The sequence below is a fragment of the Myxine glutinosa genome, chromosome 1 (genome assembly GCF_964187855.1).
Source record: "Myxine glutinosa chromosome 1, kmMyxGlut1.1, whole genome shotgun sequence".
Classification (NCBI taxonomy): Eukaryota; Metazoa; Chordata; class Myxini; order Myxiniformes; family Myxinidae; genus Myxine; species Myxine glutinosa.
In genome coordinates, this window is record NC_136261.1 from 174197923 (window position 1) to 174222541 (window position 24619).

At 47.2% G+C, this 24619-nt stretch overlaps 1 protein-coding gene across 3 annotated transcripts in view; it reads left to right on the forward strand.

Annotated features, from left to right (window-relative positions):
• NMD3 (NMD3 ribosome export adaptor) overlaps nucleotides 1-24619 on the forward strand; it is a 126813-nt gene that overhangs the window by 24500 nt on the left and 77694 nt on the right. For 2 of the 3 annotated variants that reach the window (XM_068122601.2, XM_068122592.2), the window contains 7 exons: nucleotides 1110-1244; nucleotides 13112-13208; nucleotides 13324-13404; nucleotides 14521-14649; nucleotides 14838-14928; nucleotides 19882-19960; nucleotides 20230-20326. In XM_068122601.2, the coding sequence (XP_067978702.2) occupies nucleotides 1110-1244; nucleotides 13112-13208; nucleotides 13324-13404; nucleotides 14521-14649; nucleotides 14838-14928; nucleotides 19882-19960; nucleotides 20230-20326 (709 nt within the window). Of the gene's footprint in view, nucleotides 1-504; nucleotides 620-1109; nucleotides 1245-13111; nucleotides 13209-13323; nucleotides 13405-14520; nucleotides 14650-14837; nucleotides 14929-19881; nucleotides 19961-20229; nucleotides 20327-24619 lie in introns of all 3 variants that reach the window. The other variant, XM_068122610.2, reaches the window with a different exon arrangement.

The following is a 24619-nucleotide window of genomic DNA, read 5'->3' on the forward strand; positions in this document are numbered from 1 at the left end:
TTCAAGATATGCAGGTTACAAGGTTCAGACATACATGGCATCAGACATACATGGCGGCGGCCATCTTGGATTTTGACGTGGGTTGCACCCACACACTAAATTTGAATGCGGTCCTTCGCTTACGCACGCACGCCGCACGCACGCACACACACACGCACGGACGGGCGGACGGACGGACACACGGACGGAGGGGAAAGCCATAGTCCCCCTTTCGCTCCGCTGAGCGATGGGGGACAAAAAGGAGATGTGTGTGTGTGTGTGTGTATGTGACCCACTCTCCCCTGTGTGTGACCCACTCTCCCCTGTGTTCGTGATGTGGGAGGGAGAGGATTTGAGCTCTTAAAGTCACATTTTACATGAGATGTAATAACACATTTCAAACTGTATTTCGCATGTGCACGCACATGCATTCACATGCTATCAGAAGGAAATACATTGTGTAGATTACATTATTTGTGGATCTGATGAATTGGCAGTAACCATTTTGTGAAACTGAATGTGCAGGTGCAGCATCTAACTCAACATGTCAATGTCACACACGTCCATGCCCGTGGGATTCCCACGGGTGACCCCACGAGTAATATATATTCATGGTACATGTCCCACTGAATCTGTCAAGGTACGAATATCTTGTTTCTTCACAGATATGTGCATGACACACAGTTTGGGCGATGTTTGACACCTTTTCTATAGACATCATCGCAATTCACCCCTTTCATGGAAGACGCCATTGCTGGATAAATATAGCACTTGTTGTGACAATACTGGCTGATGATTGGCTGGGTGTAAATACTACTATGCCGCATGACCAATGACCAACTCGCACCATGAGCGGCTACGCTATAAGAAAATAGTGCTGATTATTAACGGAAATGACTTAGTGTTGGACAAAATTCATGATTCTAACTTTTTCTATTGATGACAAAATCTGTTTCTGAAATGTATTCAAGCGGAGATAAGTTGCACGCTTTTAATGAAATGAAAGTGAACGAAAGCTCTGACCTGCTCATGGCCTAATGCTTTTCCTGTTTACCTTTGCTTTCCACGCATTTGTTTCTGTGCTGCCTTCATTCAATACTGCTTTCCATTGTCCTCGATTTTGTTCCCAGATTGTGCTGTGAGTGCGGGACAGTAATACCTCCAAACTCTGCAAACACTTGCCCTCCTTGCCTGCGTATTCGCACAGACGCAACTCAGGGGATTCCTCGTCAGGCCCAGTTGGGCTTCTGTCGTCTCTGTGAGAGGTGAGGCTGCCACAAATTAGTGTACTTCAATTGTATTTATTGTCAATTATTGCATGTGATTGCTACTATTTTTGTTTTACTCTGCCCTTTCACTCGGATTTCTCTCCTCTTGGCTCAGATTTCTATCTTTCTATTTCTCTTCCTTTCACTGAGATTTCTATCTTTATATTGCTCTTCCTTTCGCTTAGATTTCTATTTTTCTTTTTCTTTCTCTTTTCACTCTGATTTACATCTTTCTCTTTCTCCTTTTAGTTTAGTTCAGAGATCTATCTTTCTCTTTCTCTTATTTTTGCTCCTTTCTCTTGGTCCTAGGATATTTTCTCTTGCTTCAGGACCCACGGTCCTATTTTTATGATATGTTGTCATTTGGGCAAACTACAAAATCGACAAGGATCACAATTTGTCATGACTGTTACTGATGTGTCACGTCAAATGATGATAACAATACTGTCGCGCAACCGCCGAAATTTATATCAGGCGGTCGCAGATTGCCGATCACGAAGGCTTTAACTCCGAGGCGGAAGCTCAATAGCGGATTCCAAAATCTAAAACACCTAAGCGCACGGAATGGAGGGAAACAGCGCAAGTCCCCGCAGCCTTAACTATCAAATCAATCAGGAAACTGCATTCAAGTATGTACAGAAAATAATGCAAGGGTTTATTCAGGAAAAGGGCAAGGACAGGAAAACACGTGCCGGTAATAAAATAAGGTACTAAATTGGGATCCCACACACCACAGATATCAAATACAAGACGAGGATGTATGAATTACAAAAAGAACACGTCACGTCGTGTACAGTGTACGCGGAGCTCGGGCTTATCTGTCTCGTCGTCTTGTCCGTCCAACGCGGCTCCAAACTCTGGCCCCGATGTACCCACGAGGCCTCGCTCCAAGCTCCGATCCTCTCGCCGCCAACGAGGTCCGTGCACCAAGCTCCTAAGCACCACGAGGTCCCACAGCAGGACAGTGAGCTCCACTCAGGCTACACCTCAGCCCAACTCGGGTCGGGGTCTCTGAACTGCGCTGCCAGGAATCCAACTGCTTGGGATCAACTACTGAACTGCGCAGTGGCGTTCGGCAACTGCTCAGGCTCAACTCTCTAACTGCGAACTGGCAACTCCGCTTGGGCTCTCTGCGCTCAACTCGGGATCAGATCTGCTCTCTGCGCTCAACTCGAACTCCCGTCTCATCTGCCCGAAATGGCGTCCGGCCTCCGCTAATATCTCCGGCCGATGACGTCACATTGGCGCACTCCTCTGCCAATCAGAGCCTCTCCCGGCTCGCCGGCTCGTCCAGGTCACGCCCACTGCGTCACTCCAACTCTCGTCCCCTACTCCGTGGTCCTTGTGTTATAGCACGTGCTATGCGAGGTGGGTAGGCCTCTCAGAGGTGTAAATGGCGGTGGCCAATTGTGGCGGTGTTCTAGCCTGATTTCTTCCGAAGGCATGTCAGGGGGGGGGGAAGGCATCATTTAGTGTTGTACTAAAGGTCCTAATGAGTGTTTATGTGGTCTGCACTGCCATAATGGACAAAGGTTTGACTACTAGGTGAGACATACAAGGGCTCTACTGATTAACCCCTTCACTACCTATCACCCGAATCTCCTGGTAGATCCACAGTTATACACCTTAACCCCACAAACGCCTACACATGACTTATTACAGGTAGATTCCCTATCGCGACATCTCGAAGCATGTTACCTACTCAGATCTACTCTGCTTTACATATTGCTCTACCAAATTCTTAACACAGCCCGCCCCCCTGGAACCGTAGCTCCTGAAAGGTTCACTGCAGGCGCTACCATTCCAGCCTTAACTCTTACTGTCACACACTTAATTAACCTATGAAATAAATCAGGAAGGGCTGTGGGAAGTGAGTCGGACTACCTATCTACACTTCCTTAACATGATAAACCCCTTAACCATCATGCAATCATGTATTTACAATGGTCTTCATTCCATCGCTCCTGTGGTGGGAGGAGCAAACAACACTCAAAACTAACTTCACCACAAACCTAGCCACTTACTCAGAAAATTCCAAGACTCTATACATTTTTACATACCCCGGTCTACAGACCGCGTCCCCCGGTGGATGCACAAGACACAACCTTACCTGCGGGGCCATTCCCAATGCACCCCCCTAAATTTCCACGGGCCCTGTCCAGATGTTGCAGGTGAGTGACATTTCTCGGTGGATTTTGCCCACATTCATGCAACACAAACCCCTTATCCACTCATACCCATTCCATAACTCATCAAGGAATTTCAAAAATCAACAAAGCTCTTATTTCACCCCCCTGCAGGACCATGGCATTGATGTCATATCATGTGTGTGCATTCCTCAACTAGGCAGCGGGGAGGTACCGCACAAAAAGATGGTGGAGGCGCTTCAGGCTCTGTGGTGCCCGCAGTCCCAAAACAAGTCAACCGACTTCCAAGTTCATTGCCCCCCCACCCCCATTACCTCTTGGCCCATGGCAGTCCAACAGCCCCTTTCTGCCGTTACCTCGCCGGTGAGGGTCTCCACACACACCAGGCTCCTCCGCGGCCTCCTGCTTCAGCGCAGCAACACGGGTCACCGGGGGACTTCCTCACCCCGCGACGCCCAACCAGACCCTCCACGGACGAGCTCCAATATCCAGATACCACCGGCTGCCAGGGGTAATTGCCGCAGAGGGGGGCCACAGGCATCGCTCCTCAGAGCTTGATCCGTACCTGCGGACACACACACCTTCCCCACCCACAAGACCCCAAAACACACTTCCTCCCCCGCTGCCATTCAATTCTCCACACAACTCAGCACAATTCATAGATGGTGTACAAAAGATGTTTCACAAGTTTGCCATGGCCTGCCCTCATGTGAAATCCCCCAGTTCACAGTTCAAATCATTACACATTTCCATTTCCAAAACACATTTCAAAACTCAATAATCATCACTCGCTTATATTTCTCCAACCTCACGACCACATCAAAACACATAACCACAACACAAAAACGTATGCCACCCACAAGACACTGTGTGGCCCCCATTCCATCCCCTCACCGGCCATGTCGTCACTCTCACCCACCTCCCAACTCCAAATTACATGTTCCTCAATTTAACAAGCAAGTCTTGAAGCCTGGGACAGTACTCCTCAAAACACTCACGTCAAGTGCAGGTAGTTGCAGGTTGGTCGGGTCCAAGAGTGCCATCCACCACACCTAATTTCCCCCTCACCCTTCCAATCCACCCCGGAGCCTCCCGACCCATGTAGGAGCTCAATCTATCCCCATGAACTATCTGTGGAAGGGTATGCTGGCCCATCTGAATTTTGAACACCACATCACTCACATCAGTCACCTGCCGAAGCACCACCCCGGGGCCCTTCCTAGGTGAGGTGAGTGAGTTTTGGGCACACCCCCTTCCTTCTCCGGGGCCAGTAGAGCCAAACAAGGTCTCCGGGAAGGAACCGAGGTGTGTGTGCCCGAGCGTCATACCGCGTTTTCATATGTGAAGAAGCCAAGCCAATTTGCTTCCTCGCAAACTCATGAGCCTTTTCCATGCTCGCTTTCAAATTGGTTGCATAGCTTTCCACAGATGGCTCACCCGGTTCCCCTGGTGACGGTCCCATCAACAAATCTTTGGGGACTCGCATCTCCCTACCGAACATCAACAAGGCAGGGGTGCACCGAGTGGTCGCATGCTGGGCGGTCCGGGATGCCATCAATATAAAGGGAAGGTGCTCGTCCCAATCCTGTTGGTTTTCGGATGTAAAGAGGGCCAATTGTGTCAACAGTGTCCGGTTGAACCTCTCTACCATCCCATCCGATTGAGGCCTAAGGGGGGTTGTCCGGGTCTTGTGAATTTGTAGGAGCTCGCACACCGACCGCAGGAGGGCGGATTCAAAGTTCCGGCCCTGGTCGGTGTGTAGCTCCCTTGGAACGCCAAATCGGGAGAAGAATCCCTCAACTATAACCTGAACTACCAGCCGGGCTTCCTGGTTGGGCAATGGGTCGGCTTCTGGCCACTTGGTGAAGTAGTCCATTGCCACCATAATGTACCGGTTCCCTCGGCGGGTGGCTGGCAGGGGCCCCACCACATCTACTGCCACCCGCTCAAGTGGTGCTCCAACATTGTACACCTGGAGCGGGGCCTTGCGCGCACGTGGGGGTTCCTTCTTACCGTGGCAGAGGTAGCAGGATTTCACCCAATTTTGAATGTCCCTGCCCGAATTCACCCAGTAGAACCTCTGCCGCAATTTGGACAAAGTTTTGGCCACGCCCAAATGTCCCATGGTCCTAGTCCCATGCACGTACCCCATAACCACTTCCTTCAAGTTATTTGGTACAATTATCAACCAGGAAGCTACATCGCCCGTTGGTGTCACCCACTTTCTGAACAAATAGCCATCTTTCAACCCCAACATCTGCCACTGTGCCCAATAGGCCTTTACCTGGGCCCCGTGTGTAGCAATCTCCTCCCAAGAAGGTCTTTTGTCCTCTAGCCAATGAAAAAGGGGCCCCAAAACAGGATCCTCCCTTTGACTCTCTCGCCAATTCACATCGCCCAATTCAGGTGGGGATTGTGGCAAAGTTCGCCTGGTCACTCTCGCTGCATATAGGCATGCATCAATTTGGTCCTGCCCAATTGGATCCTTGGCGTTTTGTCGATCACAAAATTTACACTGTGCCTCCCAACAGGGGCGCCGAGAGAGAGAGCGTCTGCATTGGCATGTGCTTTGCCGGGCCGATGTTGCACAGTGAAATTATACTGCTGCAGCCTCTCAAGCCACCTTGCAATTTGTCCCTCCGGCTCTTTGAACCGAAGAAGCCATTGCAAGGAGGCATGATCCACTCGGATCACAAACTCCCTCCCATAAAGGTAAGGGTGAAAGTATCCAACTGCAGACGGTAGGGCCAATAGTTCTTTGCGGGTAACGCAATAATTTCGTTCGGGCCTCGAAAGTGCCCGACTGTAATACGCAATAATCCTCTCGACTCCCTGTTGCATGTGTGACAACACAGCTCCCAATCCTTCCTGGCTCGCATCTGTGTCCAGGATGTAATTGCCATCATCCGTCGGGTATGCCAAAACTGGGGCCTCCACCAGACGTTGTTTTAAGTGATTGAATGCCTCGATGCAGTTCTCTGACCATATAAATTTGGCTCCTTTCTCTGTCAATTTGTGCAAGGGTCTTGCAATTTCTGCGAAATTTGCCACAAATCTCTTGTAGTAAGAGCAGAGCCCCAAAAATCCTCTGACCTCCCTTACATTTTTGGGGGCGGGCCACTCTTTTACTGATTTTACTTTCCCAGGGTCCGTGGCCACGCTGCTCTCACTAATCACATGACCCAGGTAAGTCACCTCCCTCTTGAAAATTTCACACTTGCTCGGATTCAATTTCAACCCGGCACCCCTTAATCTCCCAAATACCTCTGACAAATTTTTAGCAGCATGTTCAAATGTGGGAGCGTGGACCAATACATCATCCAAGTAGACAAGGCAAGTCTGCCATGGTAAGCCAATTAAAACACGTTCCATCAGACGCTCAAACATGGCAGGGGCATTGCACAATCCAAAAGGCATAACTACAAACTGCCAGAGACCCTTTCCTGTGGTTAACGCTGTTTTCTCCTTCGCCTCTTTATCCATTTCCACCTGCCAATAACCACTCTTTAAATCCAATGTAGAGAACCATTTTGAGCCTGAAACGGCATCGAGGGTGTCATCAATCCTTGGCAGGGGATACGAGTCTTTGAGTGTCACATGATTGAGCTGGCGGTAGTCCACACAGAACCGAGTGGTCCCATCCTTCTTTTTCACCAGCACAATGGGTGACACCCAAATCGATCATGAAGTGATCGCTGAATTAATGCCAGGGGTTTGACTCAGCCTGTCATCCTTCCGAGGTCGGCAAATTGAGTACCAGTTCACTGGTAATTCCCTGTGTGTCGCAAGAGGTGACCAACAGGGTTGGTGGCAGGAAGGGCATCCGGCCATAAAACATTGCTTCAAAAAGGGGACCACGGTGCCCCAAAAAGGCCAACCCCTGCTTTGCAGGGAAAAATGGCCTCCAAAGGTGGTTCAATGGGTGACACCCAAGGACTCACCGAGGGCTCGATAAATCCAGCTCTTTCCATTTTGCTCACCTGTTCCTCTGCCTCCTCTTTCTTAGCGAAAGGGAGCCGCCTCGGCGGTTGGCAAACAGGCCGAGCCTCGCCAGTACTAATTTGGTGCCTGACGAGACTCGTGCGTCCAACATCCTCAGGGGAGAGAGAAAAAACATCCAAGTTCTTACCAACCAAATTGTGCAATGTCTCTACCTGCTCCGATGTCAGGCCCTCTTCAGAGCGTGTCATCATGTCCCACACTCCCTCTGGCCAATCACATTTCCCCAAATTTGGATCTCTTTCCGGCTGTACTGGCAAGCATGTGGATCCACCTCCTCCGGTGACCTTTACTACACGACCGCATTTGGCTACGATGGCTCCGCCCCTTACAGTGGGGGGGCTATCGGACAAGTTGAGCAGCCTGACTGCCAGCATCGGCCCACGGGTGTCTACGAGGGTGTGACCCACCATTAATCCCTCCGTCCCCTGCGAGGACCACGACTCCACTAGCCCCAGCTGGCCAATGGGTTGAGCACCTGCTGCTAACCCCTCCATCACCACTCTCTCGGACCTGGGAGGCACGGTCACAGTGCGTGGCACCTCCAGCCACGTCCCCTGCACCTCCTCGTCATCCCCCAGTCCCACTAACTGCAGCTTCTCAATATGACCACGCCCAAGGTCTCGTTGGCAGTCATGTTCCACCGGGAAACTCAGTCCCAACAGACACTGATCGCACACCCCCGCCACCCATGCAACCACGCTGACCTCCAGACCACCCATCTCCATCCTCACCACTCCGCGTCCCAATATTGGTGCCGTTGCCCCCGTAGCCAGTTGGAGGCTGTGTCCTTCTACCCTATCAATTTTGTCCCAGCCTCCAACACTCTGGTCTAGCACACTCGGATTAATAATGGTGTCACTGGCTCCAGTGTCCACCACAGCCCCACAAAATTCTCCCTCAATTTTGCATCTAACCTTTAGATTACCCGTGCCAATTTTTCCGCAATTCACTACTTTCACCAAAGGAGGGCGCTTCTCCACACACTTGCCAGCCGAGCATGGCCCCGTATGCTCGGCTCGTTCTAGTTTCCCGCACACTCTATTGCTATCGGCCCAGGCCGAGGTGGTGGTCCTCTTTCTGGCACCTGTGGACCTACTGGGGCCCCCCTCCTTTCTGGGCTGCGAAGCCTGTTTGGAGGTGGTGGCCCAGGTGGTTGCCGACAATCCCTCTGCCTGTGCCCTCTTCTCCCACATCTATAACAAGTCCCCATGAATGGACCCCACTGGTACCCAGGTGGAGCACCCCCCCCTCTCCTGGGCCAACCCGACGAAAATCAGGCCGTCCCGATGGCAAACCTGGACCAAACTGCCGTGACTCGCTCCCTGCAAATTTGCCCCCGGTCAAATTTGTCAGCTGGCGGCTGATTCCCCTTGACATTCGTCCTATGTCATCCTCTGGCTTTTCCTGATCCCGCACCTCGGCCTGACGTACCATCACAGGGCTCGATAAATGTGATGCGCGGTTCGACCTCCTCAGAAAGGTCAGTCTCGCCACGCATTCCGCCGCCCGGTGCACCGTGGTGGGTCCTGTAACTCCACCAACGTCCGGACCTCGGGATCAGGAAGAGCCGCCATAAATTTTTATATTGCCAGCTTGTCCCACGCCTGTGCTGGTAGGTCTCTGTATGCTATCCTCACAGATTGGTGTATATCCTGGGCCAGCTCCTGCAACGTCTCATTCGGCTTTTGCCTGCGATGCAGCAGCTGTTCCCTGACCAGGTCGCACCTTGCGCCTGTCCCGTACCTATGATTCAAGGCCTCACAGATAGCCTTGCTGGTGAATATTCCCTCTGGGACTACGTTTAACACGTCTGCGGCTGACCCCCGCATTGTCGCCACCAGATTCCCCATGCGCTCCCGCTCTTCCCAACCATTGAGCTGAGACACGCACTCAAATTGTGTCAGGAAAGCCTCGAGGCTCCCTGATCCATCAAAATGTACGAGGGGGATTGTTTTTCCAGATACTCTATTCCCCGAGTCCAGGGACAAAACACCCCCCCCCCCCCTACTGGGCATTCAGTTTCGGAGCCTCTGGTGTCCAAATGTGGCTCGTGGTGAGGGTCTTATGGGTCACCTTAATCTGATCCTGAAGATGTTTAACAGACTGACTCACCTCTTCCCTTAGGCTTTCTTGGACCCGAACAACCTCCACCTTGATGGTATTGTCCCAGGTCTCCAGTCGCTGCTGCACCAAATCACTCGCCCTTTCATTATCCATTTGTGCCCCCCCCCCCCCCCCACAGGCTTTTCTCAATTAACCCCTGCTCCTGCTCTGTTATGCGGGCTTCCAACCCTTTTACCTCCTCGGCCAATTTGCCCCCCTGTTGTTTGAGCAGTCCCCATTCCTCTCTCTGTTGTTGCATTCTGGCATCCACCCGGCCCCGATAGCCTTCCAGGTCTCCATTTGCTTCCTCAATTCGACCCCCCAACTTTTCCCCCATTCGGACAGCCTTGGTCACGCCCTACTCTATTTTTGACACTAATTCTGTCCGTATTGATTCACTTATTTTCTCCATGGATGTTTCCATCCTCTTCATTTTAGTTCCTACTTCACCTTCCAATTCCCCCAGTCTGTCCGTAATTTGACTTTGCACTCTCCCTTCTATGCCATCAATTCGTTCCCCCAGCTGCTGTGCCATTTCCCCAAGTTTTCCCTCCAATTGTTCATTCCTTTCCTTCATTTCCTTCCCTTGTCCATTCATTTATTCATTCATCCCCTCCATTTTTCCCTCCAATCCAACAATTTTATTTTTCATCCCTTCAATTTGTTCTTTCAATCCCTCCTTTAATCTATCCATTTGCCCCTCCATTTCTTCCTTTAATCCTTCAATTTTATCACTCTTAGTATTCAATTCCCCCTTCAACCCATCGATTTTACTTCCCATTCCTTCAATTTGTCCCTCCAATCGATCACTCAATTCCCTTCATTCCTTCCCTACATTCATTCCCCTGGGACTCCATTTTGTTTTTCATTTCTCCCATCTCCTTACTCATTCGCTCGCCCTGTGCGTTTATGTCTCCCGTTAATTCATTTTTCATTTCTCCCATTTGCCTAAGCAATTGACCCAACATCTGGTCCGTTGTCGGGGCCACTCCTACTGCTCCCGACTCCCCGGTAGGGGAGGGGGGTAAGTTGGTACTCAGGACGGGGGAGGTTCCAAGGCTCACCTCTAATTCAAATCCCCCTATTTCCGGCTCACTCCCTTCACTGACGGAGGCCTCGCTGCGTACCTCCATCTCGTCAATCTCCGACATCCGCTTTTCGGAAGATCGTTTCCCGCGCGCGTATTTATTTTAATTCCAAAAAAACACAATTTAATTTTGTCGAAGACGCGATATCGCGCTCCGTATGTCCAATCGACTATACAAATTTCTCCGCCTCGACTATTAGTGTAGCAGCATAGCAAACCTGTTGTGCATTTTGTGATACAAGCACCAAATTTGGTACACTAGTAGACAATCATATTATGAAAAGATCTGGATATTGGGCCATCTCAGATTCAGAGATTTGATTTTTGCAAGATTTCGATTCGATTGGGATCGAAGAGAACACCTTCTTCGTCTTCTGTACAGTGAAGTTGCCAGCCCTGAATTCTCTGGCTACATCTGGGTGCTTCATTGGGAGTGCAACCGTGTCCCTCAGGTGAACAGGGACCTACCTGACCTGGCATAGTGTGTGTGGTCTAAGGCATGGAACCATGGGACCAGTTCCGTCAGGGCATCAAGGTACGTCGTGAATGAAGCCTGCCGCAGAGAACGCACGTAGACCAGTACCAACATCTCTAGTTCCAGCACAGTTGCCCAGTACTGAAAGTTGGGAATGTCTTCTCCTCTCTGGTGACACCAGTCTTCGAACTCAGGCAGGTCTTCTGCATCATCAGCATATGTCATACAGTGGCGTTCATACGCACGGTGTTGCAGGATGTGCAGTGCCGCTGCAGTGATTTGATGAGCTCTTCTTGTGCGGGTGACGTGGGCAGCTCGTAGGAAGGAGTCGGCCGTCCCTGGCGTTGCAATCTCAGCTTGCAAAATCTGCAAATCTTGCAAAAATCAAATCTCTGAATCTGAGATGGCCCAATATCCAGATCTTTTCATAATATGATAGTCTACTAGTGTGCCAAATTTGGTGCTTGTATCACAAAATGCACAATTCTTTTGAATATTTGGGCTAAGCCGCCCCACTATATAAAAATTTCGGTTCCAAATGCTGGGCGGGGTTTTTCACCCAGCCGGCGTCGACTCGCTTCCTCTGGACAATGTCGAATCCCTACTACCTGACACCAAATGTCGCGCAACAGCCGAAATTTATATCAGGTGGTCGCGGATTGCCGATCACGAAGGCTTTAACTCCGAGGCGGAAGCTCAATAGCGGATTCCAAAATCTAAAACACCTAAGCGCGCGGAATGGAGAGAAACAGCGCAAGTCCCCGCAGCCTTAACTATCAAATCAATCAGGAAACTGCGTTCAAGTATGTACAGAAAATAATGCAAGGGTTTATTCAGGAAAAGGGCAAGGACAGGAAAAACACGCGCCGGTAATAAAATAAGGTACTAAATTGGGATCCCACACACCACAGATATCAAATACAAGACGAGGATGTATGAATTACAAAAAGAACACGTCACGTCGTGTACAGTGTACGTGGAGCTCGGGCTTATCTGTCTCATCGTCTTGTCCGTCCAACGCGGCTCCAAACTCCGGCCCCGATTTACCCATGAGGCCTCGCTCCAAGCTCCGATCCTCTCGCCGCCAACGAGGTCCGTGCACCAAGCTCCAAAGCACCACGAGGTCCCACAGCAGGACAGCCAGCTCCACTCAGGCTACACCTCAGCCCAACCCGGGTCGGGGTCTCTGAACTGCGCTGCCAGGAATCCAACTGCTTGGGATCAACTACTGAACTGCACAGTGGCATTCGGCAACTGCTGAGGCTCAACTCTCGAACTGCGAACTGCCAACTCCACTTGGGCTCTCTGCGCTCAACTCGGGATCAGATCTGCTCTCTGCGCTCAACTCGAACTCCCGTCTCATCTGCCCGAAATGGCGTCCGGCCTCCGCTAATATCTCCGGCCGATGATGTCACATTGGCGTACTTCTCTGCCAATCAGAGCCTCCCCCGGCTCGTCCAGGTCACGCCCACTGTGTCACTCCAACTCTCGTCCCCTACTCCGTGGTCCTTGTGTTATAGCACGTGCTATGCCAGGTGGGTAGGCCTCTCGGAGGTGTAAATGGCAGCGGCCAATTGTGGCGGTGTTCTAGCCTGATTTCTTCCTAAGTCATGTCAGGGGGGAAGGCGTCATTTAGTGTTGTACTAAAGGTCCTAACTAGTGTTTATGTGGTCTGCAGTGCCATAATGGACAAAGGTTTGACTACTCGGTGAGACATACAAGGGCTCTACTGATTAACCCCTACACTACCTATCACCCGAATCTCCTGGTAGATCCACAGTTATACACCTTAACCCGACAAACGCCTACACATGACTTATTACAGGTAGATTCCCTATCGTGACATCTCGAAGCATGTTACCTACTCAGATCTACTCTGCTCTACATATTGCTCTACCAAATTCGTAACAATACTATTTAGCGATATTGTCTTTATCAATTTGGTTTATAAAATATTTGGCTTCATGAGAGTCTTTTCTATCAGCTTTTCAGTTTATCTCTGAAAATATTTGAGAGCAATCTCATAAAATATTGTATGCCCTCGATTCAGGTATCTCGCTCCTCCCAGCCGTTGGGTGTCCTGTGCATTGGAGTCTCGGGAATTGCTGACCTTATGCCTGAAAAAGCTGAAATCTGCTTTGACAAAGGTGTGTTGTAATTTGAAGAGTTTCATGCTTGTTTTTTATTATTATTATTATTGGCTGCCTTAGTTGTCTTTGTATTTGTATAAATTTCACATTGGTTTATGGCCTGGTTTTGTAGGTCCATCTAGTCGATGCTGGATTCATTTGGACTGAACCACATTCGAGGAGAATAAAACTGAAGTTGACAATTCAGAAAGAGGTAACTTGCTGTGTTGGTTTTAACTGAGTGCCAAAAGCTGTATATTTTTAGCCCCTGTTGGACTTGGTCCAAATTGGAGGGCTTATGGATTGGGTCTTGTCTGTCCATCTGCAACCATATCTTGGAGATGTATGGACCAATTTCGTTCATACTTGGCACAAACACAATGCATGATGGTATAAATATGCACATCATTTTGTTTCGCAATGCGATCAAAGGTGGCCGACTGGCGGCCACTGTAGTTGTAAAACACCCGATGTTGAACTCTTCCTCAACCATTTCTCGGACATGTATTTACCAGTCTTGTTCAAATTTGGCACACATATAATAAATGATGACATACATATGCACATCATTTTTTTTCGAGATCGGATCCAAGATGGCCGATTGGCTGCCATTTTGTTACTTAAATGTGCCCCCAACAATTTCTCCGACATGCGTGGTCTGGTTTGGTTCAAACTTTGGAAAAGCATGGTACATGATGGCTTACATGTGCACGTCATTGTCTTTCGAGATCAGATCCAAGATGGCTGACTGGTGGCCATTTTGTTACTTAAACGTGTCCCAAACAATTTCTCAGACATGCATGGACTGATTTTGTTCAACCTTGGCACAAGCAGAGTAAATGACGACATACACGTGCACCTCACTTTATTTTGCACTGATCAAAGATGGCATTTCAGTTGACATTAAAACATTTAAGTTGTATAAAAAAAACTAAAAAAAACCGATATTGAAAATGTCAACCATTTCTTGGCCATGCATTTACCGACCTTGTTCAAACTTGGCACACATATAATGAATAATGTCTTGCATATGCCTGTCATTTTGTTTCTCGATCAGATCCAAGATGGCCGACTGTTGGCCATTTGGTTACTTAAACATGTCTCCAATCATTTCTCAGACATGCATGGACCGATTTTGTTCAATCTTGGCACAAAGACAATACATGAGAGTATACACATTTTGATTTTGTTTTGTAATCTGGCCAAAGATGACCAACTAGCGCCTTTAACTCCGTACAGCAGAATTACTAAAACCACGGGTGCTATGACATTTTATGTCTTTTTCTTCTTGTTCAGCTTCTGCATTTTTTACCATATTTTCTTTCTCCAGGTGCAACCAGGCTGCGTGTTGCAGCAGGTTGCGGTGGTAGAGTTTGTGGTGGTTTCACAGACATGTGATGAATGCCACCGACGTAATGCCAAGGACTTTTGGAGAGCCGTTGTACAGCTTCGACAGCAGGTCACTTCCCATATAATAGTCCTATTAGTTTTTGATGTTGGATTCAATAGATAGTACATGATGAACTTCAACAAATTAAATTTGTTTATTTTACCGTCAATATTTTTTTAATTTGTGATAAATTATTTGTCGGTTTCTCTTGAGAGAAATTTTGTTTTTATCTTTTCCATGGTTTTTTCTTATCCTAGACGACCCACAAAAAAACCTTTTTCTACTTAGAGCAGCTCATTCTCAAACATGGAATGCACAATGAAGCATTGAGAATAAAGGAAAACCATGGTAAGTATTGAGATAGAGGATAGTGGGCCAACATAATTATACTACCATTACATATTTTTTCATTTACTGTGCTTCAGACGAATTTTTTTTTTTTTTTTTTTGTTAAATCCCAACATGACCCTCCATTGGAAATGGAGTCTGTTCCCAGGATTCATCATTGTAATAAATTGTCTGTATCCTTCCGTGACCCATAGTTGCAATCGTTCCGATTACATTGACCAATATGGACTGCTCTGAACATACTACTACAACAACACAACAACAGGAATTTTAAGGCCATTTTCCATGCTAGAGCTTTAAACATACTGGACAATGAAATTAACAGAACCAAAAGTGCCAGCTTTACTCTTCATCCTACTACATTAAATAAGGCAATTGTATAATGTATGTATGTATGTATGTATGTATGTATGTATGTATGGACATCTGAAAATCATAGAAAACGACAGTGCTGGCCCAATCTCTACCAAATTTTGCAAACATGTTTGTAGTACACAGGGTATCCGTCCCCCTCCCCCAACCTCCCCAACACCTCCAAAACCCTCTCCCTGCGGAAAAGGCGACTTGGGTGGAAGATGACTTACCAATGCTCCCGAAGGGAGTGGGTGTTTCTGGTTGGATGAAATGCGTCATCCACTTTCAACCAGGCTCTCATCTGTCTCTCTGCCATCGGACTCTCACCTTATTTCACAGCCTCTCACCAATTAAAGTTGGTACTGGTACTCAAAAATGTACCGTGTGGCAGGCGGTGCTTATCGCTCCCATTAAGGTGCAGCGATAGCTGGATGGGATACCTTAATGGCGGTTCACCACAGGTGGTATGGAATCGCATAATGATTGATATATACAGTGCATTCAGAAAGTATTCAGACCCCTTCACTTTTTTCACATTTTGTTATGTTGCAGCCTTATGCTGAAATCGTTTAAATTCATTTTTTCCCCCATCGATCTACACTCAATACCCCATCATGACAAAGAGAAAACAGGATTTTAGAAAGTTTTGCAAATTTATTAAAAAGAAAAAACTGAAATATCACATTGACATAAGTATTCAGACCCTTAACTCGGTACTTGGTTGAAGCACCTTTGGCAGCGCTTACAGCCTCGAGTCTTCTTGGGTATGACGCAACAAGCTTTGCACACCTGGATTTGGGGATTTTCTGCCATTCTTCTCTGCAGATCCTCTCGAGCTCTGTCAGGTTGGATGGGGACCGTCGGTGGACAGCCATTTTCAGGTCTCTCCAGAGATGTTCGATTGGGTTCAAGTCAGGGCTCTGACTGGGCCACTCATGGACCTTCACAGAGTTGTCCCTAAGCCACTCCTGTGTTGTCTTGGTTGTGTGCTTAGGGTCATTGTCCTGTTGGAAGGTGAACCTTTGGCCCAGTCTGAGGTCCTGAGCGCTCGGTTTCAGGTTTTCATTAAGGATATCTCTGTACCTTGCTCCATTGCATTGTTCCCTCAACCCTGACCAGTCCCCCAGTCCCTGCTGCTGAAAAACACCCCCACAGCATGATGCTGCCACCACCATGCTTCACCGTTGGGATGGTATTGGGCAGATGATGAGTGGTGCCTGGTTTCCTCCAGACATGACACTTAGAATTGAGGCCAAACAGTTCAATCTTGGTTTCATCAGACCACAGAATCTTGTTTCTCACTGTCTGAGAGTCCTTTAGGTGCTTTTTTTTGCAAACTCCAAGCGGGCTTTCATGTGTCTTTCACTGAGGAGAGGCTTCTGTCTGGCCACTCTTCCATAAAGCCCAGATCGATGGAGTGTTGCAGTGATGATTGTCCTTCTGGAAGTTTCTCCCATCTCCACACAGGATCTCTGGAGCTCAGCCAGAGTGACCATTGGGTTCTTGGTCACCTCTCTTACCAAGGCTGTTCTCCCCTGATTGCTCAGTTTGGCTGGGCGGCCAGCTCTAGGAAGAGTCCTGGTTGTTCCAAACTTCTTCCATTTAAGAATTATGGAGGCCACTGTGCTCTAGGGAACCTTCAATGCAGCAGAATTTTTTTGTCGGCTTCCCCAGATCGGTGCCTCGACACAATCCTGTCTCTGAGCTCTGCAGGCAGTTCATTCGACCTCATGGCTTGGTTTTTGCTCTGATATGCATTGTCAGCTGTGAGACCTTATATAGACAGGTGTGTGCCTTTCCAAATCATGTCCAATCAATTGAATTTACCACAGGTGGACCCCAATCAAGGTGTAGAAACATCTCAAAGATGATCAAGAGAAATGGGAGGCACCTGAGCTAAATTTCAAGTGTCATAGCAAAGGGTCTGGATACTTATGTCAATGTGATATTTCGGTTTTTTTCTTTTTAATAAATTTGCAAAACTTTCTAAAATCCTGTTTTCTCTTTGTCATTATGGGGCATTGAATGTGGATTGATGAGGGAAAAAATGAATTTAAACGATTTCAGCACAAGGCTGCAACATAACAAAATGTGAAAAAATTGAAGGGGTATGAATACTTTCTGAATGCAGTATGTGTGTGTGTGTGTGTGTGTGTGTGTGTGTGTGTGTGTGTGTGTTTGCGTGTTTGCATGTGTGTGTGTTTGCTTGCATGTGTGTGTGTGTGCTTGCATATGTGTGTGTTTGCTTGCATATGTATGTGTGTGTGTTTGCTTGCATATGTATGTGTGTGTGTTTGCTTGCATATGTATGTGTGTGTGTTTGCTTGCATATGTATGTGTGTGTATATATATTTGCAGATGTGGACAGGGACAAACAAAGAAAGATGTCGGGATGGTTTCACATAATAAATTATTGTGACCATCCCTACCTTGAATAGATAGTTTTTGGCATACTGTCCCCACATCCTTTTACATAAAAAAACTGGAGAGTTCATAGAACACTAACGCAGTATTTTTTTTTTTTTTTTTTTTGTATGCATATTCTCGGCTCGTGGAAAGGCAAGTACAATGAAAGGATAAGGACGTAACGGACAAAAACAGGATGCAAAACATGCATCCATGGGGTGGACAAAATGGATGCAGAAGTTAACTCCAATGAGGGAAAACTAGAGAATTTGGAGGAGGATTGATTTGGTTGGGGTTAACGAGGATAGAAAGATCATGGATTTAAGATTGAGGATGGTGGTGAACAGCTGTATTGAAGACCTGAAGGGAAGCATATGATTGAAGAGGATATGGAAGTTGATTCCACAGGTGGGAAAAGAGGAACAAATTCGTGGAGGTGATCAGTGATTCTGGATTTACGTAGTTTCACCAGAAGAGGGTTGATGGTGGACTGTGAGCCCTGCAGAAACCTTGGGGGGGGGGGGGGGGGGGGGATAGGGTGGGGGGTCAAAGCACAGAAAGGGCAGAGGGTGCAAGACCAGAAAGGAGGCGGTGGAAGACAGAGAGATCACCGACGTTCCAATAATGGTGAAGGCCTTAGTTTCCATGGCATCAAGCTAAGCAAGGTGTGAGGCAGGGGAGCCAGCCCAGAGGGGAGAGCAGTACTCAATCAAGCTGTGTATGGATAAGAGGCCTTTTAGATGGATGGGAGTTCAGGTGTGCTAAAGAAGGACTTTGTATGATTGAGGATGCCTGGTCTTTGACTTTGGAGGCCAACTTTGAAATGTGTTTTGCCCAATAATTTTAAATTTATTTTCTCCGCAATCGCTTTAGCTGTTGACATGCATCTTTCAACATAGGAGCGCCTACCCATGGATAATAATAAATTTAAAAAAACATTGTGATTGCATGGAAATTGTTTCCGGCATTGCAAAGTCTTTTCTGTCGGCAATGGTTTGCAGGGTGTTTTACATATCAGGAATAAATGGCCTTGAAATCGCTTTGCTAGGCCTCAGCCGAATTACAAACGCCAAAAAATTTTCATGCATGGAAAATGTCGACATTTAAAATCTGTTTGGAAAACTCCTACAATGCATGCCCATGTACGTTAATTTTTTCCCACCTATCATGCAATCATGTTATTCATTTGGGAATCATTACCTTGAATTTGTATGAAGTAATCTCTTGCGTTTTACTGGCAGTTTAAAATTATTTTGCACCAGCATTTTATTTGCCACGTATCCATTTTATCTGTTACTCTGCCACTTTTCCTTGCTGTTCAATGCTATCAACTTCAAAATCCTAAAGAACACAATGTCAAACAGCACTGTTTGAGCATTTCCATGCTTTCTACAGCATTGTTTGCAATCTTCATTCACCTGCTTCAAATGGATCAGATCAACATGCCTCGAGTCCCTGGATGGCCTCAACCTGTGGTGCTTATTTATGGTCATCTTGCGAGGGGAAAAAATTCATAATTCTGAAAAGGCATCGATTGCTCTGTTCATGACAATCATTAAAGTTTAAATATATTTGCAATATATTTGCAAATATTGCGGGCCTTCCTGACGGGCCTTCCTGTTTGAATTTTAAATATTGTTTTAAATATTGCGGTTTAAATAAATATTGTTTAACAAATATGTTTTAAAAAGTTTAAATATTGCGGGCCTTCCTGACGCCATCCAAAACATTGATCTTTTCTACCCCCGCTAATTCACCCCAGATACACTTTTTTTTTTTTGAAATTCCAACTTCGTTTCTGGAAGTCCTTGTCCCACCTCCCCCCAAGCCCTCCCCCTCCCACATTTCTCCCGATGTCCCTGCTCTCAAATGTTGTGTTTGTGTCCTTCCCCCTCTCTCCCCATCTTGTCTGCCGCTCCCCTTATTTTTTGTTTTTTATGTGTCGGTTTGACTTTTTGTGTGATTAATGTTAGCTCTTTCTAATTAATGTTAGGCTAACCCCCGCTCTAGCAGGGAAAATGGCCTTAAAATGCATGTTTTGTTGTTTTAATGTTAGCTCTTTCACGAGCCTCGATATTGTATACAAAAAAAAAAAAAAAAAAAATAATGGTGGTTTTGAAAAGTAAAATTTCTCAAATGGACACGTCATGAATATGCAGAGACCTGAGTGGTGCTTTTCGACTGTGTGTGCAGATGGGTTGGATTTTTATTTTGCAGCAAAACAACAAGCACGGAAATTAGTTGACTTCTTGCTTGCAAATGTACCTTGCCGGTGAGAATCTATCTTGCCATTACTCAGAGTATAATCGAAGCATTTCAACATAGAATCCATCATTTTCATGTTTCTTGCCACCTGATAGAATCTCCATTTTCATGTTTCCTGGCAGCTGATATCTCCATTTTTATTTTTCTTGCTAACTGACTGCTTTCCTCCAGCATCGGTCCTTCACTGCCCCAATAGTCTTCCCCTAACATTGCCCCCTTAGCCACCTTCTTTTCCTAACTTTTCATTTTTATTTTCTCTGTTCTGCTTTACCTCAGGTATAAAATGTCAGAAAAGCTGATATCCCATGATATCCACAACAATACTTTCAACTACAAGCATTCCTTCTCGGTGGAAATCGCACCTGTTTGCAAGGTAGCACCTTACATGCAGTGATTATTTATATCTACCATAAATGGATCGTGTGTGTGTGTGTGCGTGTGCGCGTGCGCGCGCGCACGCGCGCCGTGACCACCCTTATGGTTAGTGTGTTAGTATATCTTAGAAGTGCAATGATTTAGTAACCAGTTGTAACCACTTATTATATCTCACATCATCAATTATCTCCAACTGTGACTTGGATTTTATAAATGCAGTAGGAAATTGTCTTTCCTCTCCTAAAAAGCAATGTCCATATTGTATGCACACTGATCTTTCATTCTCTTTGGCACATTGAACACTGGTATTTATCATACCAAATATTTTTCTTCGTCGTTCGTATGCCGCACAAGGCTGTAAGGGAAGTCCCAGAACCCTGAATTGGCCAATATGGCAGGAATGGCCAGCGGATATTGTTTTTGTCACAAATCCTCATTCTCTATGAATGATTTAAGGGTTTTATTTGTTTTGCAGACTGTTTCATGCTGGCATACCTACCATTCTCTATGGAATTGCCTGTTATTTAGGGATTTCATAATGCTTTATGATTGTTAATGCTCATTGAAAATGAAGAATATAGTAAAATTCGACAGGTATTGATGGTAAAAAAAGCACACAAAAAAACAGCCCTTTTGAAAGGCCATTTTCCCTGCTAGAGCGGGGGTGAGCCTTGCGGGCCTCATGACAATCATGGTTCACTTTTTGAGGCAATGTTTTTATGGCCGGATGCCCTTCCTGATGCCAAACCTTTAGTCGCCTCCTACGACACGCAGGGATACGGTGTACCTATTCTAAATTGGGGCACACACCGGCATAATGGTATTTATGTTACATGATGGATTATATGACCTCCAGACAGATTACACTTGAGTAATTTATATAATTTTCTGGGTATGCAACCGTCTTGTATTGAATTTTTTATTTTTTATTTTTTTTGTATACAAGATCGAGGCTCGTGAAAGAGCTAACATTAATCACACAAAAAGACAAACCGACACACAAAACACAAAAAACAAGGGGAGCGGCAGACAAGATGGGGAGAGAGGGGGAAGGACACAAACACAACATTTGAGAGCAGGGACATCGGGAGGACTTGGGGGGGAGGTGGGAGAGGAATAAAACGTATGAACACTGCAAGGACTCTGGGGTGAATTACCGGGGGTAGAAAAGATCAAGGTTTTCGATGGGGGAAGATAAGAGATGGTGGTGAACAGCTGTTTTAAAGACCTGGAGGGAGGAGTGGGATTGAAGGGAGTGGGGGAGTTTGTTCCAGAGGTGGGAGAAAAGGGGAATGAAAGAGTGAAGGTGAGCAGAGAGCCTAGACTTTGGCAGTTTAACCATAAGAGGGTTGCAGGCAGATCTTGTGCGACCTGAAGAAATATTGGGGGGACAGAGCACAGAGAGAGCTGGGGGGGCAAGGCCAGAGAGGAGTCGGTAGAAGACAGAAAGACCACCAAACCTGCCTGCGGTGAGTGAGTGAAAGGCCCTCGGAGTTGACTACATCGCAGGAGATTCCAATGATTCTGAAAGCTTTAGCCTCAACAGCGTGAAGCCGAGCAAGGTGTGAGGCAGGAGCACCAGCCCAGAGGGGGGAACAGTATTCCATTGAGCTGCGGATGAAAGCCTTGTATGTGGTGAGGAGCTCAGGTGTGCCAAGGAAGGACTTCGCACGACGGAGGATGCCCAGTCGGCGACTGGCTTTGGAGGCCAGCTTGGAAATGTGGTTTTCCCAAGAAAGATCATGGCAGATAGCGAGACCCAAAAGCTTGAGCGACAGAACTTCTTGGAGAGGATTGTTGAGAAAGTAGATGGGAGGGTTGTCCAGTCGGTCCTTTCGGAGAGACATTGTCAGAGTGTGAGATTGTCAGGATTGTCAGGATTGAATAATTTCTAGAGGGAGCAACTTTCTTCAAAGGTCATGGGGTGAGAGTACAAAAGTGGTAAAACAAGGGTAAAGGGATGCCCTCCCCCCTCCCCCTCGCCCCCTCCCCCCTCCTCCTCCCCCTCCCACCCCCTCCCCCTCGCCCCCCCTCCCCACCCTCCCCCCTCCCCCCCTCCCACCCCTCCCCTCCCTCCCCTTCCCCCTTCCCCTCCCCCTCCCCCCCTCCCCCTTCCCCTTCCCCTCCCCCCTTCCCCTCCCCCTCCCCCCTGCCCCTCCCCCCTCCCACCCCTCTCCTCTCCCATCCCTCCTCCTCCCCCCCTCTCCTCCCCTCTTCTCCCTCACGTTTATACACGGAATGCCGGGTACTTCCCCCCCCTCTTCTCTCCTCCCCTCCCCCCCTCTCCTCCCCTCCCCCCCGTTCCCCTCCTCTTCCCCCTCCCCTCCCCTCCCCCGCCCGGCAATGCCAGGTACTTCTGCTAGTTTATATAATTTTCTGGGTATGCAACCATCTTGTATTGAATAATTTCTAGAGGGAGGAACTTTCTTCAAAGGTCATGGGGTGAGAGTACAAAAGTGGTAAAACAAGGGTAAAGGGATAAGAGCAGTCACCTTTTGCTTTTTGTACAATGCTGTGCTGGTGTATTAAGTGTTGCTTTCTTTGTTCTTGTGAATATAAGAAAGTTTTGGACCATACTTAACTTACTCCCAGTTAGAAATTGATTGAACAAAGAATCTTAGTCTTGAAACTTTTGTGTGTGATGCAGTATTGTTACGGATGGGGATTGTTATTGAGAAGAATGTTATGAATGATTTATATGAACTACATATCTTAGATGATCATCCAACATCATATTGCAGCAATCTTCATTCTCTACTGCATCATCATCGGCATACCCCACAAAAATGGGTGGGTGCTCTTTCTCTCACTCCCCAGGTCTTCCTCTCTATACTCTTTCATCCCTGAGTCCCTTAAGATGACACGTACTTTTTGAGCAGCCCACTCCTTGCGAAACTCCCAAAATCCAGGCTTGCTGCTCACCTCCACTTGTATAACCTCTTTCCTACATTTGTTCTCGATCTTCCCTCCAGGTTTTCATGTTGGCAGTGCACCACCATCTCTGGTCATCCCTAACCACTATCTTGTTTTCTCATTATTATCCCCAGGCCTCTCTATTGAATTTCAATGTTTCCTTCATGTCATTCAAGGAAACAGCATGTACCGTTTTTAAAGTCTTTCGTACGACTCGCTGGGGTTTGAACCACCAAACTCCCAGACTCAGAGCAGCCGTTGTTAAGAAAACAGGCAAGAGAGACTGCATGTGGCAGTGGTCTGACGTCGGTCTCTAATGGGTGTTGTACATAGTCAAGATTCCCTCTTTTCTCTTCCTTCTCTTTGGTCTTTCCCTGTTGTTGTAACGTGATGAACCACTGCTCCACTGTCAGTGCGTTGCTTTCTCCCATCTGTCACTTTAGTCTTACAAGATTTGAGATTTGGATTGCAAAAGAGGTCTGCTGTAGCAACGGAGGTATAAAACCAACCTTTGCATAATATACGAGTAGATTATGAAGGTTGAAATGGTGTACATTAGGGTGTACAAACTGCTTTGTCATCTCGAAGATGGATGGGTGGGAAAGTGGGCAGGTAGGATGGCAGGGGGTTGGGTGAGGGTTAGATAGATTTCACAATTTGCATGATGAGAAACACCATAATCATGTGGCTGGGTCACTTTTTCTTCCCACCAGTTGTGGAAAGTTTGTAAACTTTCCAAGCCAGATTTCTGCAACTAGTACCTCTCCCCTCCTAGACCTGGTAATGATTAATGACATCCTCTCCTGTTCCTCCTCTTCTCCTCTTGGCTCCTCTGACCATGTTCTGGTCCAAGCCTGAACCTCTCTGGCTGTTGTGAGAAAGCAAACTCAGCTCTGCATAATATGGCTGTTTGCACAGGCCAACTGGCAGGGACTCCAATCTGCCCTCTCATAAAGGGAATTGGCTGCTATCTCTCCAGCACCTAATATTGATTTTTCTTGGGAATGATTCCACTAAGCTCTCTTTAGTGCACGGTTTATACCATCCCATTTGTGGCTCTCCTATACACCCTCTTGGCATTGGTACATTAAATCCTGTGGTCGGATTGATGCAGTCAAGCAGCTTGTTTTCTCAACATGGAAGGCACCATGGAAGGCACCAAGCACCTGATTGAAAGAAACTTTATGTCGCTCTGTGAGGTTCACAATAGATATGTACATCCTCAGGCAACCTAGAAAATATTCTGCATGCCTTGAGGCTGAACTCTCAAACCAGTCTTCTTTGTAAAAATGGTTGTGGTGCTTGGCGCACACCTGCCTCCATCCCCACGTCCACATCAAGTGGCATCAGCGCAGATTCTCCTTTTCTCAAATTCTGC